The 16,920-nt window shown below is 40.4% G+C and overlaps 2 protein-coding genes across 9 annotated transcripts in view; one reads left to right on the plus strand and one right to left on the minus strand.

The window, feature by feature from the left end:
* lmbrd1 (LMBR1 domain containing 1) overlaps nucleotides 1-1,740 on the minus strand; it is a 110,991-nt gene extending 109,251 nt beyond the window's left edge. The window contains exon 1 of the mRNA XM_029119943.2: nucleotides 1,653-1,740. Within this exon, the coding sequence (XP_028975776.1) occupies nucleotides 1,653-1,663 (11 nt within the window). The 5' untranslated portion in view covers nucleotides 1,664-1,740. The remainder of the gene's footprint in view (nucleotides 1-1,652) is intronic.
* A 9,278-nt stretch (nucleotides 1,741-11,018) lies between these two features.
* Nucleotides 11,019-16,920, plus strand: part of LOC105008930 (collagen alpha-1(XIX) chain) — a 156,305-nt gene continuing 150,403 nt past the window's right edge. For all 8 annotated transcript variants that reach the window (XR_004575728.1, XM_029119675.2, XM_029119676.2 and 5 more), the window contains exons 1-4: nucleotides 11,019-11,184; nucleotides 12,472-12,583; nucleotides 13,674-13,754; nucleotides 15,215-15,314. Coding sequence is in view for 7 of the 8 variants with exons in the window: in XM_029119675.2 (XP_028975508.2) it covers nucleotides 12,496-12,583; nucleotides 13,674-13,754; nucleotides 15,215-15,314 (269 nt within the window). In the remaining variant the exon portion in view is untranslated. The remainder of the gene's footprint in view (nucleotides 11,185-12,471; nucleotides 12,584-13,673; nucleotides 13,755-15,214; nucleotides 15,315-16,920) is intronic.

Here is a 16,920-nt window from a genome sequence, read left to right on the forward strand (position 1 = left end):
CCTTCAGAATTCTTTGTCCATTTTGTTCTGTTCACTAAGCTAATGCAGAATATATACATTATTTAACTGTGCTTATAATTAGTATTTTTACATATATTTGAAACATAAAACTATGCTGTCTTTAAATGCCTTGTCTTTTTAAAGGGGGTGTAGCACAGAATTCTGGGCATTGTACATAGGCAGTGTCTGAGGGCCCCGCCCCACTTAGATTCAAAAAAAATTGAGGGCCCTTCTACACGTTAGGCCCCTATATACTTAGTGCCCATTTCCCCCCCAGTGCGACGCCACCACTTGTCCTATGTGATCAGATTTTGAAAAAGCATTAATAAATACAGATAAAATAGAGTGCAACAAATTTGCAATGGTTCAGTCGAAACAGCATCTGTGTGAGGGAGTGAGGAGCTTTTGAGTAATCCTTTACTTCGACCCCGATGTTGTGTCTGAGGAGACACTCTCTCTCCTGTCTCCCGTAGTTCACCATCACAATTGCTTTATGTTGTGGAACAAGTTGTTTACCTCTTTCCTCTCTGTGATGGCTCTAGGGGTTAGGGTTAGTCACTGCCACTGGAGATCCGGCCAGGTAACGGTTGTGTCGTCAGCACACATGACGACTGAGTTGGAGTCGTGCTCGGGCCATGCAGCCATAAACCCATGCGTGGTGCTGGGGTGGGCTGGGCACGGGCCCTCAGGGGTCCTCCCTGGTTAGGGTCAGTGCGGGGGACACCATGTGTCCAGCCACAAGTCTTTCAGGTTTATGTCCAGGGGGCGGTTCTAGCTTGCATGGCTCCCTGGGCGAACACCCCGATCAGCTCCCCCCCCATATAAATATAAAAGAAAAATGTAAAGAAAATACAAATAGAATCTAATTGTAGTATATAAAAACAAATAAAAAAAGACAATGACATTTTTACCCTATTGCTAACAACAAAATAAAACTAAAACCCAAAGAAAACTAAACTGCCCAAAGCCTAGATGGCTCCTCATCCTGGCCAGTGCCAGAGGGTGCTCCCCAATCTTTCAGAAGTGACCCTGAATTTGCATTGAAATACAGTATACGAGTCTGACAACCTAAATACATTTGTTGCACAATTAAATACACATCAATTAAATACACATCAATTAAATACACATCAATTAAATACACATCAATTAAATACACATCAATTAAATACACCTGTCATTATGCACAATTTATCAAACTTTCAGAATAGGAACCAAATGATTCATGCAACATCCTTGGCTAATTCTAGGCATAAGACACCCTGCAGGAGTCAATATATCACAAAAGATTCAACATATCAGCATGACATAGACATCTTTTAAGTTAGCCTACAACACTGGAAATTACACGTACTGAGCTCAGGACCTAGTCAATACAATCACAGAAAACCTTTGCAATGTCACCTCAATGAAAATGAGCCAAGTCAATAATGCTCTAGTTAGGTTGTAATCGTTTTGCTCCAAGCTACACACATTATCAAGATAAGACTGTGTGAAATTATATCCAATGTTATGTAAGCTAGTTGCACAGGAAATTGAGTATTATCGCCCTATGTGTAATAGTGTAGCAAGCAAAATAGGCTAACAAACAAAAGTGTTATGCTAGCCTAATAGTAAACTCATAAAGAGATGACATAGCTGCATACCTTTACCTTTTGTGCATTTCTCCTCTTCTTTCCTCTTTTTCCTAAACTGGGCAGGCTTCGAGGCTTAAACCTTTCCTTAACCATTTGTGTTGATTTGGCGCGGGAGCATCAATACATTACCCATCCAGCACTGTCAAACATCAAAACTTTGGTTGCGTGCAGACTGGTTTTATATTATTCTTAACCATTTCGCACAAACCAGAAAAAAATGCAACAATATGTCTGTGAAACTATATATGCACTGTATTACGAATTAATTGTGGTTTATTTGGTAGCATTTAGTTGTGACTGATTTTAGTCATTGCGTTAGTGCTGTACAAAGTTAGAGGCGCGCTATTTGATAGATTCCCCTACCTCAGGCTTCCAGTGGGGAGACCTACCCATTTCGTATGTCTGACTGGGAGACCTTCCCATGCAGTAATCAGCCTAGCACACAAACTAGAATCAGGGAGCCTACTCCGACAAGGCTAATTGGCCCGCCGTCCCGCACGGTGATGTGACATCATTTACATGACGTGCAAATGAGCCATAGAAAACCGATCACGCCAATGTCAACATTCCTTGCGTCGCCCCTTGCAGGATGGCGCACTGGACTTCTGCCCATGTCGCCTAAGGCTAAATCTGACGCTGTTTATGGCGCCCATTGAGGGAGCGTTGGAAGCCGAGCAGGAGTTGGTGTACAGCATTCGGACCTAAGTCTCCGTGTTGTCCTGGTGAGATAGAGCAGCGTGCAGTGTTTGTCTTGTCCAGGAGGGATGGACCGTTTTGCAGTCCTTACTTGAAGTGGACTGCTCCGTGGGATCAGCCAAGCAAACTTGTGGACTGCTCCGTGGGATGAACCCAACTAACAGTCCTCACCTGGGAAGTTGAATTTGCCTAGTTGGGTCAGTGATCGCCGCTCAGATATCCATCACCCACGTAGACTGTAAGACAAGATGCTGGAAGTGTTCTGAGCTAATGACAGACACGATATGGTATAAAGAAACACGTACTACCTTCTTTGAACAAAAGATGGCTATGAGATGAATGAACAGGCATCCTCTTGTCATGCGCAACTGGGTGGTCCAAATTGATGGGTTCCATCCTAACTGGCAGTGTTTTGCCCTACTCCTTATAGTCCTACATAACTTATAGCCTACTCCTACTCCTTATAGCACTACATAACTAGTGACCAGGTGTTTGGGCCCTGTCTAGGTAAAAGTCTGCTGGCAGAGGTCATTTAACAACACCGTCCAGTCATACAGATTAGAGGAGTCATATTGTCGAAGGATGGCCTACCCTTGGTGTCCTGCATTCCAAGATGGAACATAGCATATATTTTAGTCTGCATCCCATTAAGGGAATCAACCATCTGCCTTGGTAAGAGACCCTATCTGCCAAATTTTATGACACAGAGCCATTAAATCCCGACTTCTTAATCACTATGCCTTTTCCATTGCTAAATATTGAAAGTTGAGTGTTAAATTGGTTCTGGACGCTTGCACATTAGAAACGTCATTGAAGTGATCTGGTTATTTAGAGCCTGTTAAAGTTATTGTCTACCAAATGTATGAAACGTGACCAGTGACCTTGGTTCAGCCTGTAAGCAGTTGAGGGAAAAATTATGACAGCAACACTTCTTCGGTTTATTAAGTGTCTCTGGCACTGTTTTAAAATGCTAATGTTTTAGCATGTGTTGCCCATACATTAGCATTATGTGAGTTTCACGTCCAAATTGTCCAAGAAGTGCATACAATTAAATGTGACGTTCAACAAAGTCACATGTTGTACAAAAATGACATTGGTTGTGATTGTAATTTGTGCTCCAAATGTACTCAATAGTAGCATTTTAAAAATAGAATCTGTTACTGCCAGGGAAACTAAATCACAGATTGCTGCGAACCTCGTAAGCTACATAATCCATGCAGGGTAAATCAACCAACATGTTATTTTTATTTTATTTGAGTGACCTAAGAGGGATTGTGTGTCAAATTAAGAAAAATCACTCTAAACCAAATTAGCCTGTCCTCATAACCAAAGCCAACAGCAGGGGTATTCAATTCGTCCCCTATGAGGCCACAAGCTTTCAGATTTTCGGTTCTGGCTGAATTGCCAGCACCTGCTGCCTGCCTGTCCCCGGTCTTAAGTCACTAATTAGAGGGTACAAACAGGGCCGTGGCCAGGGATCCTGGGCCCAATGAAAAGATATATGCCTGGGCCCCCTCACACACAGTTAACATTGACATTATTACGATCTGTGGGCCATACCATGGTCAGCGTGGATCATATCCACTTTTCCCCATGTTAGCTATGGCCCTGGCTAGAAATGATAAAAAGCAGTAGAACTGGCTTCAAGAGTCTGATAGGAATTTGGGGGCATATAGGGAAATTGTGAAAGAACAGAACTGATTTCACAGACTTTTTTCCCCCCAAATTACTTGATTTATATTACGGCCCATAGCTTACTTGAGGTATTTGGTAAAATACACACATTTCAGGTTTTTTTACATAATGCTTTTTTGAGATATTTTGAAAATTCCTCTAACCTAGATTTAACAATGCTTGATTTGTTGAAATGTGGTGTGTCATCGTTTCAGCAAAGAAAAAAAAAAAAGAAAGCATTTTTAAATCCGACATATCCATCTAGCTCTTGTTCTTTTACGTGTTTAACATTTTACATGTGACTTTTAGTTTTGCATGATTCTAACTTAATGTTCTCACTCACAGAGCTCTGGCTAACCTAGCCTTGAAATGTCCGTCCCGTTAGATTCCAACATGCTAGGGAGATTTTCTAACAGTGTGGAACACACTCCTATAAAGGGTTGATTTTTTTTTTTTAGAAAACATCAAATGAATGAGTAATTTCAGTATTTACTGCTATTTACATAATATATTGGCATGATAGTGATGAAATGTGGCACACAGAAAAATTTGTCTAGCTAACCCAAGCGATGTCTTAAACCCCAGCGGCCTAATTTTTAAGAACATTTCTGAAATGTGTTATCGGGTTGGAGCATCGTTAACTGTGGACGACATTTTTACTGTTGCCATATTAAGAACAGCATGCTACACAAAATGCTTCCAAAAATAAGGGAAACATCCAACATGACAGCATCATCATGTGACCTGGTATAAAATGTCTGAGGTCTCCTGCTAAAGTTTATATTTATTCTGTCCTGCTAAGAGGACACACTGTCAATCAAACTGAAATGGCAGCACTCTTCTACATTATCTCGTATTTGAAATGATATTAATGTACACCGTTCACATTAGTAATTCTACTCATCAGACTGCATTCGTTTCTATTCATTTTGCAAGCCTATGCTTAGACTTGGCTTATAGCCTACAGAGAAACGCCAGTAATTACAAATGATGAATGGATGTCTGCTGCATGTCAATGGGAATTGAGAACGGTTTTGCTATAAGTTGGTGGTGTCTTTCTAAAGTTTCCAGTCTGTGGAAGAGACAAAGTCGCAGTTGCATGGCAATGTTCCTGTCTCTCGCTTCACCCAAATATGCATTTGTTCACAACCCTTTTACTGATTTTAAAGGACATTATAACTGGTAGTCATTATAATCTCAAACAGATATTCTATTGCCAAAAATACATATTTTAAGGTTAGAATTAGGCATGAGGTTTAAGCAGATTGGGGTAATTTTGAAATGTAATTTTAAGCAGACAAACTGTGGAATAGTTTGCGGCTATGGAAAGTGGCGACAACAGGAAATTACTGGTCTAAATAAAATGGCGGTAACTCGCACTAGCCCATGTTTCCAGTAATCCAGTGTTTATAGTGAACAACTGTGCATATTGTGAAGGGGAGATACCTAGTCATACAACAGCACGAAACAAATGTGAAATGTGTTTATTGAAGGAAAGCACTCAGTAGGACGCACAAATGTAATCACATTTCACTTCACCCTGCCATTGGTTTTAACATAGAATTTTTTAATCTGCATCTGTAAAGGACAGGTTCAGTCAAATAGACTTGAAATTGGAGAGGTCGTGTGTGGTGGACCTCTTGAATAATGTAAAGGCCACTTGCCTTCATACATTTCATATTTGATGAGCTTTTCGGAGTTGGACACAGCTGCATAGCTGCCTACCAGCTAGAATGTTCTGGAGAAAAAAACGTGGTCAATTGTCAAAGGATTTCTAACTCAGACAAAACACATTCTTTGAGGTGAATGGAACTGCGACTTGAATATCAACTCTTTCAGATACTTTCATTTTTATTTCAACATAAGGTTCAACAAGAGTTGTTAAGGGTCCAAAATACATATGAAACATGTGTTTCTAAAAACAGGGATTTGTATAGTTTATTAGCTTTTCTGTCAAGCACTATCATCATCCTGTTGGGTTTTTATACTTGAACATGAAGCTCTCTTACGCTAAAAAAACAAGACATGGGCAGTTTACTGACTATAGACAGGTGGCATTCGTTTAGACAAATTTTTAATGGTCATGAAGCTGTTGGCCATTTGCTTCATCTTACCTACCTAGAGAATGTCTTTAAAACCATTTAGACTGTTGATATAGGGATTAACCACACCTGTGCTACGTGCAAAAAGATTGTGTTGGAGTGACACAATCAAATATAATGTTGGTTGCTAGCAACACTAAGGGTCATAGGCTACATTAAGTTAACTACACCACAATTGTATTTAATTCAAAGGTGTAATTCATACATGGAGTTTCCAAAAATACCTTTGCGATATCTGGATTTTGTCTTGCCATTTATTAATTATGGGAAAGTCCAGGGAGCCTGAAGTGGGGATTATGCTTGGTCCTAGAGATTTCGAGTCCTTTGACTTCTTACAAATTAACATGTCATTTGTGATTTGATGTGATCCATTTCTTAGATGCCATCAACAGATTCCGACAGCTGCAATTATCACCACCAGTAAGATCCCAACAAATCACAATTCTCCTGATTGAAAACATCAGCAGTGATTGGACTTTGTCAGCCCTGCGAGGCCCATGTCAACTAATCAGGAAGTTGCATCTTGTTGACAATAAAGCCTGTTAAATGTTCAACGTTTCTTGGTATCTTACACATTAACAGTTGTTTCAGCAAAAATCTTGTCTCAAATGTTCTTCACCAGAGTGAACACCTCTTTTATATATCTGATTCCAGTAGTAAGGAAGTTAGGAGATAGTTTCGCAACAATACATAAAGCGTATTGTGTGATATTACATTCAGCACATTGCTGATATTTATACTGTGATTTTACATTAAGCACATTGCTGCTATTAATATTGTGTGGTATTACATTAAGCATATCGCTGGTATTGATATTTTATGATATTGCATTAAGCACATTGCTGGTGATATTGTGTGATATTACGCTAAGCACTCTCCTGGTATTAATGTTGGGTGTTATTTCACTGATCAAATGGACTCTCAGCTAACAAAAACAAATATGGTATCAGTTTTCCTTCTTCCCTACTCTGTCTGTGTTTCTGTGTATTGAGCTTTTATTCAATAAATGTCCATATTTGCCCTCTCTCAGCAGCAAAAATTGATGTATTCCATTGAGGTTGGGATATTGCACTGTCTTTTTCAATTCACAATAACATTCAGATAAACATTGCTAATGTTTACTTTTGCATTGCCGAGGCTAAGTATGCTTTTTACCTAATCCTTTTACCAATAAACTGTTTGTCATAATACTGGAGCCATGGAAGGATGTGAGTGACTAAACCAACATTTTACTGGGCAGGTACTACAGAGATGAAACCAAACATAGATTGTTTTACCTCTACGAGTGTAAGATTACAGTGGCTGATATTTTTTACATCTACAAGGTAACATTTCACCCATAGATAAATGCATGTTCCTGTGCATTTAATGTCCTGTGACCAAGTCTTACGGGGGAACTATTGTCTTTGTTGCTTCTTTTTTAAATGGTCATTTTCAAGGAACAGGTGTTCAATGTCCAACTGAGGGTGATAACAATTTGAAAAGCATAATGATCTCTCATACAATACATAGGCACAATGTGCTGTGCACTGATGCTCATTGTGACTTTGAAATACTGCCCTTAAAAGCATTTTAAAGCCTGACGTATCAAAAACAGAAAGCACTGATTCAGATTTTTCTTTGGAAATATGAAAGTGACCATACAAATTTGTTTCATTTTTGGTTGTTATTTTTTAGCCAAAACAGATGGTTTTGCTCAAACCTCTCATGGGTTGTAGTGTACTATGCGAATGCTATGGAGTACTATGTGAATTCGTCCACCTGAACCAACACAGAAACACACACGCACAAAACCCCACCTAGTAATAAAACAACAGATTGCCTAGAATAGCAGAGAACAACCTAAAATATAAACACTTAACAAGTGGTGGCCGATGGAAATGAAGGTCCCAAGGAAGACAGCCAGGGCTAATGCAAATGTGGAGGTGTGAAGGGGGAATATGTTTCATTGGTCACTGGAGATCAGAGTTAGGCAAATAGCCTGGTAATTACAGTGTCAGGTTAGGAAGCAACAGGCTGCACTTTCAGATCCCTGGGCCGACAAGGTACAAAACCTGTCATTTTGTCCTTGAGCTACAGTACTTAACCCTAATTGCATCCGAAAATTGCTCAGCATAAGAGTGGTTGCTAAAATACTAAACTGGAAATGAAGCTATGTTTGTATCTCTTGAAATCTTTCTTAATCATACTGGATTATCATTTCAATAAGCCTAATTTAATGTATTTTGGAATATCTTCTTTGTTATGCATAACTATGCAGGGAAGAAATGAAAATGACTCTACCAGTTTGCATTTTGCAATGTGTATTGTGTAATTTATTGTGATTTTTTGGGGGGGGGGGGTGGGGGGGTGGTCAATGTATTTAGTCATAATGGGTTAATAGGCTAGAATGAGTACTATATCATTATAAGCCTTTTGATGTGTTTTTAAGCTCTACAGCAACTTTGTTTTGCCATTATGAATGTTGATCTGCAGGGATTTCAATTTAGATTGTTGCTGCCTGCATTCTGCCATTGAAATTAGTTGAAATGAACAACAAGGTTCATAGTTTAGTAAGTAGGACTAGTAGCAAAATGCCTCGTTTAAACTAAAAGACACCACTATGAGGCGATTTGGAAGGATATGGGCGGTCAATTAATAATACATTAATACTCTTAGCCAAAACATACAGATTTAACTTGCAGTCACCTGATTCTATTGAATTAGATTTATGTTGTATGTTAAACATCACAGCACTACTGAGCGATATACTGTAGGGAACACAGATTAAAATAGGAGAGAAGAACTGAGGGAAGCTGAGCACGTAGTGGTGCAATGCAAAAACAAAATGGGGTCAGTTATCTACATTGTTCAATGTCTTGGACAGATGCCACACATAGACATAGTCATGTATTAGATCACACACACAAACTCACACACACACACACAAACACAGACTCACATACACACACACAGACACAGAGTTTCATGTGTTATTGTACTGGTGCTGGATTTTTGTGGTTCTGTGAGGAATAGTGGTGGCTGGGCATAGTGTGTGGGCATAGTGGTGGCTGGGCATAGTGGTGGGTGGGTATAGTGTGTGGGAATAGTGGTGGCTGGGCATAGTGTGTGGGCATAGTGGTGGGTGGGCATAGTGGTGGGTGGGTATAGTGTGTGGGCATAGTGGTGGGGTGGGCATAGTGGGTGGGCATAGTGTGTGGGCATAGTGGTGGCTGGGCATAGTGGTGGGTGGGTATAGTGTGTGGGAATAGTGGTGGGTGGGCATTGTGAGTGGGCATAGTGGATGTGTATTTTCTGTGCAGGGGGCTTTTTGGAGAAACTTGTTTTACACTCTATTGTCAACTGTATCTTAGATTGTTTGGAGGAGGGGGAGGAATTGTGTGTGTGTGTGTGTGTGTGTGTGTGTGGTGTCATAACTGGTCATAACTGGTTGAGTTATTTTTGTATTTTATTAAATTATTTTAAATAATATTTATGTCAACATTTGTTTGGTGTTTTTTCCTAATGCTTCCTATTCAAACTTATGGTTATAGTGTGATTTCACACATATTTCAAAACTGAATGATGCAGTCATCTATATTGACAGTATTCTCTGTTGAACAAAATGGTTCGCATACCTCATCTGAAATGTGGTGTAAGTGTTGTGGTTTGGTCATGTCTGGTTGCCACAGAACTAGCTCACTTATCGTCATTGTTGATCTGACTGTTGACAGGCCACAGAAGAAGAATAAATAAATAAAACAGAAAAATGAAAGTGCAAGCAAATATCTCTAAACTCATTGCACTTCATCAAACCCCAACCTTCTGGCTGAAAAGTGGCATGTTCTTGACTGCCTTTAATTTCCAAATATTAATCCAATTGAACACTCATTTTGTTCATCGAATTTAAGACTTTACGCAAAAATACCACAATACAAACATCACTTGAAGATGGCTGCAGTACAGGCCTAGCAGAGCATCAACACAGACAAGACACTTGGCTTCTGGTGCGGTCAAAGAGTCGCAGTTTTTGCCTACCAAGGAAATGCCACCAAGTGCTACATTTCTGTCCTAAACCTTTTGATGTTCTGAAATAATAATTAATGTTCCGTGTATATACAATGATTACATTGGTAAAGGATGAAAACGATATGTTCACAAATACCCTCCAATAATAGCTGAGAATGTTTATTTAATCCTCTTTGTAATTGCTTGAATTCAAATTATAAAGCCAAATTAGTGATAAAATAGTCTCGCGTTTATTCTTGGTGTTAAAACTGAGCCATCAGCGATACTTTCAAGTCAAGGAGATTGCGAAACATTTTGTTGTGACATTTGAGTCGATGACTAAAATAGTCCGCAACCCCTATGGAACTATCAATCTATGCAAAACACAGGTCAAGGTGGTGACCACAGTTAAGAAAGTTAATATATTGCCTGTCATGCCATCCTAGCCTGCTTGTGAGTAGAACTAGCAAAGTTCCTCCCCGATCTTCGAATCTCTGTTCTTGATCATAAAATCAATATTGTATCCATCTTCAGTGAATATTATAGATACAACCTTATTGTTGGAACAAGACATAGTTTGCTCCCAATTCCAATGTACAACAGTGTGCATAAAAGAAACAGGAATAAATTAATCATAGTATTTTAAATGTTCTATTCCAACATTTTAGGACGTCCCCAAGATAATTTATTATTCTCACATAAACGATTTTTTCCCCCGACAATAGCCTACTTGATGTAATCAGTAAGAAAACCGTCTCAGAAAAAAATTAATTGTTTTGTCATACTTGTTAATAATTTTGTCATCCAAATTGTTGAGCTGTTTCATGTAAACACATAATATCTCTGCCATAGCGGACTAGCGGTCCTCCATGCATTTTAGTAGCCTAACGAGAGTGGGAGGGTCAGTCAGTGAGTCGGTGTGACTAATAAGGACTAGGGATCTAGTAAGAGATCCCATTCTCACTTTTTTTTCGTTCCATGTGTTGGCTACTTTGGAATAACAACCGACTTTTTATTTTTCAAATATGCGTGCATAACTATTAATGGATTAATGCGTGTATATGCTGAAGTAAACTTTCTTATCGACTGTAAGTACACGGAATTGATTTCATATTCATAATTTACAGGTTGAAAAATAACGGCTGCATGATATCCGTATCTGCAATGTAATCTATTGATTCGAACTATAGAATAGGGGACCTTGGTCGGTGCGTCAAGCCCATTGTAGTTTGGCACGTTAGTGGCTTTTGCGCACAGCTTTGAGTTGTTTAACTTGACTGGCTTTACGGGACAAATATTTCTGCTGCTGCCACCAGAAAATATGAAGACCGTTATGTTCGAATTCCGTTATGTTCGTGGTAAACATTCTAAACAGCATATGGAAAAGGCTAATTCAGTTGTTCCAGTTTCTTTCCAGACCCATACATAGGTTGCATTGAATTGAACACATAATTATGCGTATTTGGTGAAAATGTCATGAAATTGTCATTTATGAGCCGTCTAGAAAATATGAATACTAAATAAATGTAATACTATCATGAAATGTCCCGTCCACTACTTCCAAACCCTCTGAGTTATAGCTGGGGTGGTATTCAATGTCCCACAGTCACATAGATTGGCACGTTTGGAGAACTTGGCATTTCTGCACTTGAGTTACATTTTGTCAGTTGGCCTCGTGCGCGTGATCTGATTTTACTATGAACGTGAATGATTCAAATTGATTAAGAACAGTTATTCTCTTTGCACTTATTTTCTAGGTTCAAATTAATAATTTAGCTCTACAAGTCCGCCCCAATCATAAAAAGTGTGAGGCTTCTATTTACACAATGTCCCTGGTAGCTAATAACGGCATAATAACGCAGCAACTCTAGCAGCGGACCTGTCACACCTTGCCCTACCCTTTAGATCAGGTCGCTCAGCCAAGTGAGAAACGTCAAAACAATATTATGTTTTCTGTGCCAACTTCTGTGTTTGAAAACTCAAATCATTTAGTGTTGTAGGCTTTTTTTTAATGCCAGAATAGCCTATTTAGTTTTGACAGTGTGGGGTAAACTCGTTTTTCTCCAGTTTTGAAAACGCATGCAATAAAGCAGAGTATTTGCAGTTTATATGCAATAGCCTATACACATTTGCATTTTAGTCGAAGCAGACTCTTTAAACTAAAGTAATTATAATGAATTAGGGTTAATGTCCTCACACAACTACGTATTTAGATTGTCGGATCGCAATCCGTTCCAGCAACCTCAGATTTTACCGACTCTACAATATATACGTTTAATTATTAATCTGTTTTAAATAATTATTGAAATAATTAATATTTTACTGAATATTAGAAAACCCTGTACTATTTGAAGAACTAACTTTTTTTCTGATAGGTTTTAAAGAAGTGTGGACAAGACATGTGTTTCTTGCTAAAATGGACTGTTTTTCTCTGGACTGTAAATGCTATTCCCTGCACTACTGGAATGGCAGTGAACGAAAGAATAGGTATGTATGAGCGGCGTGATACACATATTTTTGGCATTCGTATGAGATCACATTTCCGGGCATACGCTTGTCTAGTCCATGAGGTAGTAGCCTACTCATTACCATGTATGCTGCAGGCGGGCACGTTATGCTTTATTGCACTTTAACTGTTAATTCCAAAAAGTGTTTTACTTTGAAGGTCGTTGCTTGCATTTCCATTCTGTTTTGAACTACTATGCCCTTCAAATGACTTTGGGCCGACGTCGATGATGTCACTGGAGATTTTTAAGGTCAAATTTTGGCAGACACTTTTTGCCGGTTTTCCGGGCGTAGCAGTTTATTAGACATGAAACAATATAAAACATTGACGAAAACAATATAACATGTAAGTAGCTATTTAGCGTCTGCAACTTGTTTTTTGTTTTGTTTTCATCTGCATAAGTTTCTGAACCAAACAAAAAAAAGAATACTCTAGAAATCGCTCAGCTGCCGCAGAATATGCCGGTGGGAGACAGTTTGTTGCACAGCGCTTTCAAATGTTTCTTGAGGAACACAGCCCACTAGTCTGGCACTAGTGTCCCAGGGTCAACTCTGATCCGGTTGAACTTCACATCTCTCTCTCACCACCTCTAATTAATGACATTTCTTTATCCCTGTCTTGGTTCTATCAGGCTGCGTTCCAAATGTCCCTGCATTCCCTATAGGACACCACCCTTTAACCAGTGTCCATAGGGCTCTGGTCAAAGGCAGTGTACTTGTGTATACAGTGCGGAGGGCGCCATTCAGGACCCAAGCCTTAGTGTTAGTGAACGGATGGTCGGCGCTGACTAATTGGACATGCTTTACTCGACTTCCCCGGTGTCTCAAGTGAGCGGAGAGACACTGGCTGTTCTGGGACAATGACAGAATTCCGTAGTCCTGCAATTGGCGTTAACTCACGTCTGTGTGTCAAACTGTCCGCTGAAATGCTGTCAGGCATCTAATCTCACTGTTTCCTTTTTTTTAATGAAAGACGTTTGCGAGGTTTTCCCGTGCTGGTTTACTGTCATTACTGCGTCTTCCCTTTGCTGAACACGAGTTCTGATCAAGCACATTCTTTCATGTTTTGTAGAAAACTCGAGATGTCCTCCTTTAAACATCGACAAGGGAAGGTTCTCCTACAGTTTTAATGGTCCACAGCCGGAGTTCACAGGTAAGCATTTAAAGTATTATGTTATACACTTCCTGTAATCGCCATATATCTAAAATGACACTCTAATCTCTGAATAGCAGACTACTAATGACCAGAGGTTTTTGAGCAGCGCGGTAGTGTGTAGATAGGGAGCCATTTGAGAGACACAAGTCCGTGTTGGGCCCTGATTCAAGGAGGTTATATGAATCATTACTCAGATGTATTATGCATACATGAACACATGAACTGTGACCAGGGATTTGTCCCATGCCAGGCTATGTAATGAGATGAACACATGAACGATGACCAGTGAGATTTCCCATCCCAGGCTATGTAATGACATGAACACATGAACGATGACTAGTGAGATTTCCCATCCCAGGCTATGTAATGAAATGAACACATGAACGATGACCAGTGAGATTTCCCATCCCAGGCTATGTAATGACATGAACACATGAACGATGACCAGTGAGAATTCCCAAGCCAGATTATGTAATGACATGAACACATGAACGATGACCAGTGAGATTTCCCATCCCAGGCTATGTAATGACATGAACACATGAATGATGACCAGTGAGATTTCCATCCCAGACTATGTAATGACATGAACACATGAACGATGACCAGTGAGATTTCCATCCCAGGCTATGTAATGACATGAACACATGAACGATGACCAGTGAGATTTCCATCCCAGGCTATGTAATGACATGAACACATGAACGATGACCTGTGAGATTTCCCATCCCAGGCTATGTAAGGACATGAACACATGAACGATGACCAGTGAGATTTCCATCCCAGGCTATGTAATGACATGAACACATGAACGATGACCAGTGAGATTTCCCATGCCAGGCTATGTAATGACATGAACACATGAACGATGACCAGTGAGATTTCCCATCCCAGGCTATGTAATGACATGAACACATGAACGATGACCAGTGAGATTTCCCATCCCAGGCTATGTAATGACATGAACACATGAACGATGACCAGTGAGATTTCCATCCCAGGCTATGTAATGACATGAACACATGAACGATGACCAGTGAGATTTCCATCCCAGGCTATGTAATGACATGAACACATGAACGATGACTAGTGAGATTTCCATCCCAGGCTATGTAATGACATGAACACATGAACGATGACTAGTGAGATTTCCATCCCAGGCTATGTAATGACATGAACACATGAACGATGACCGATGAGATTCCCATCCCAGGCTGTGTTATTCTGTGTAACTGATCCTGTGCTGACTTATATTATCGTAAGTAATCACACATCGTCCAATGTATTAACTTTGAATTAAATATCTGTAAAACAGTCCTCTGTACCACAAACTGAGAAGTCACAGGAGTTAATCTGGAAAGTATTGGCGCTTAGTCAAACTTGTTGCATTGTTGTTTTTCAGCATTGTAGAGTTTAAAACGATTGATTTCCCATGGTGCTCTCTCTTTGTGTTCCAGGTTTTGACCTGACGGAGACGTTTCTCCAGAGGAAGGGGACAGTAAGAGAGGAAAGGTCATCGTTCCGGCTAGGAAGCAGCCCCCTCATCAAGCCAACAGAGTGAGTAGGATGAGGCCAGGACCAGGTTATGACCATGCTAGGACCATTCTATGACCAGGTTATGATCAGGCCAGGACCAGGTTATGACCAGGTGAGGACCATGCTAGGACCATTCTATGACCAGGTTATGATCAGGCCAGGACCAGGTTATAACCAGGCTCTGACCAGGTTATGACCATGCTAGGACCATTCTATGACCAGGTTATGATCAGACCAGGACCAAGTTATGACCGGGTTATGACCATGCTAGGACCATTCTATGACCAGGTTATATTCAGGCCAGGACCAGGTTATGACCAGGCTCTGACCAGGTTATGACCATGCTAGGACCATTCTATGACCAGGTTATGATCAGGCCAAGACCAGGTTATGACTTGCCGCTGACCAGGTTATGACCAGGTTATTGCCACGCTATGACCAGGTTATGACCAGGCACTGACCAGGTTATGACTAGGTAATTAACCAGGTGCTGACCAGGTTATAATCAGGCTTGGACCAGGTTGGGATCATGCAGGGTCATTAGGAGTGATGGGGGTTAAGTCTCATTACAATGGTTGATAAAATGTTGCATTGTCCTGCTCAGACACTGCATTCATCTACCAGTCGCTGTGTGCCGTATTATTGACTGTGTTTCCACTGTCAGATTGCTGTGACATGATGTGGTCAGCTGATGTTTAAAATACCTACCCGGGAGTTGTATGATGTGTCTAGCTTCAGTAACATCTAAACAGAGGAACCTGAACCTGACAAGTCCTGCTTTGGGAATCCTTTAACATTTTGGATCCTTAACAGGCGCTGACCTGATTGGCTGCCACAGAGTGGCATCACTGAAGTTAATCAGCATAATCTTTGTGAATAAAGAAACTAAAATGTATGCAATCCCTAACATAAGTCACTCACGATAAGGGCGTCTGCTTAATGAATAAAAATGATGTATGGTGAACCGTGTTCGCCGATTGTCCTCGGTGTGAGCAGTGGGACGTGCTTTCTGGCTGCCGGGCCTAGCCGGGGTAGTTTTGGGTGTATTAGGGTTTGTTCTGGCCGGGTCTGATTATACATCGGTCACCCAGGTCCGTCAGTCAATGTGTGATCATGATGCTTTGTTTTGGAATTAAATGTTTTCTGAGAAGCCTCGGGCCGTGTGGCCCAACTCTGTAGGAGTGGTTTCCAATAAGCTGTGGATGGTACAGCAGGTTGTGAATGGTGCTGCTAATATGGGTTTATTGACCTGTGGCCCTGGAGGGGGGCAAACACTCTGGTTTTTCATTCTCTCCTTCTAATCAGGGACTGATTCAGACCTGGTGAGTGCAATTAACTAGCCAATAGAAAGACCAAAATAACCTGCATCAGTACACAACAATCATGTTCTTTACTTGACAAAGTGGAAATTAACTGTGAGGGTTGAGGTTGTGCGCCGGTCCTTTGTTGAGACTCTTCGTTGGGGCAACTTTGGATATTTGCTCTATTTACCGTCGGTCACGCTAATGGATGCATTCTAGCTATTCGAGTTTCTCTTCGTCAACAACACAAAACACACCTTCACGGTTCATGTTACGCAACAAAAGACATGGACATGCGTGCCTGCGAAGCGTGCCTGGGGGGTTTG

Source organism: Esox lucius, chromosome 5, assembly GCF_011004845.1.
Source record: "Esox lucius isolate fEsoLuc1 chromosome 5, fEsoLuc1.pri, whole genome shotgun sequence".
Classification (NCBI taxonomy): Eukaryota; Metazoa; Chordata; class Actinopteri; order Esociformes; family Esocidae; genus Esox; species Esox lucius.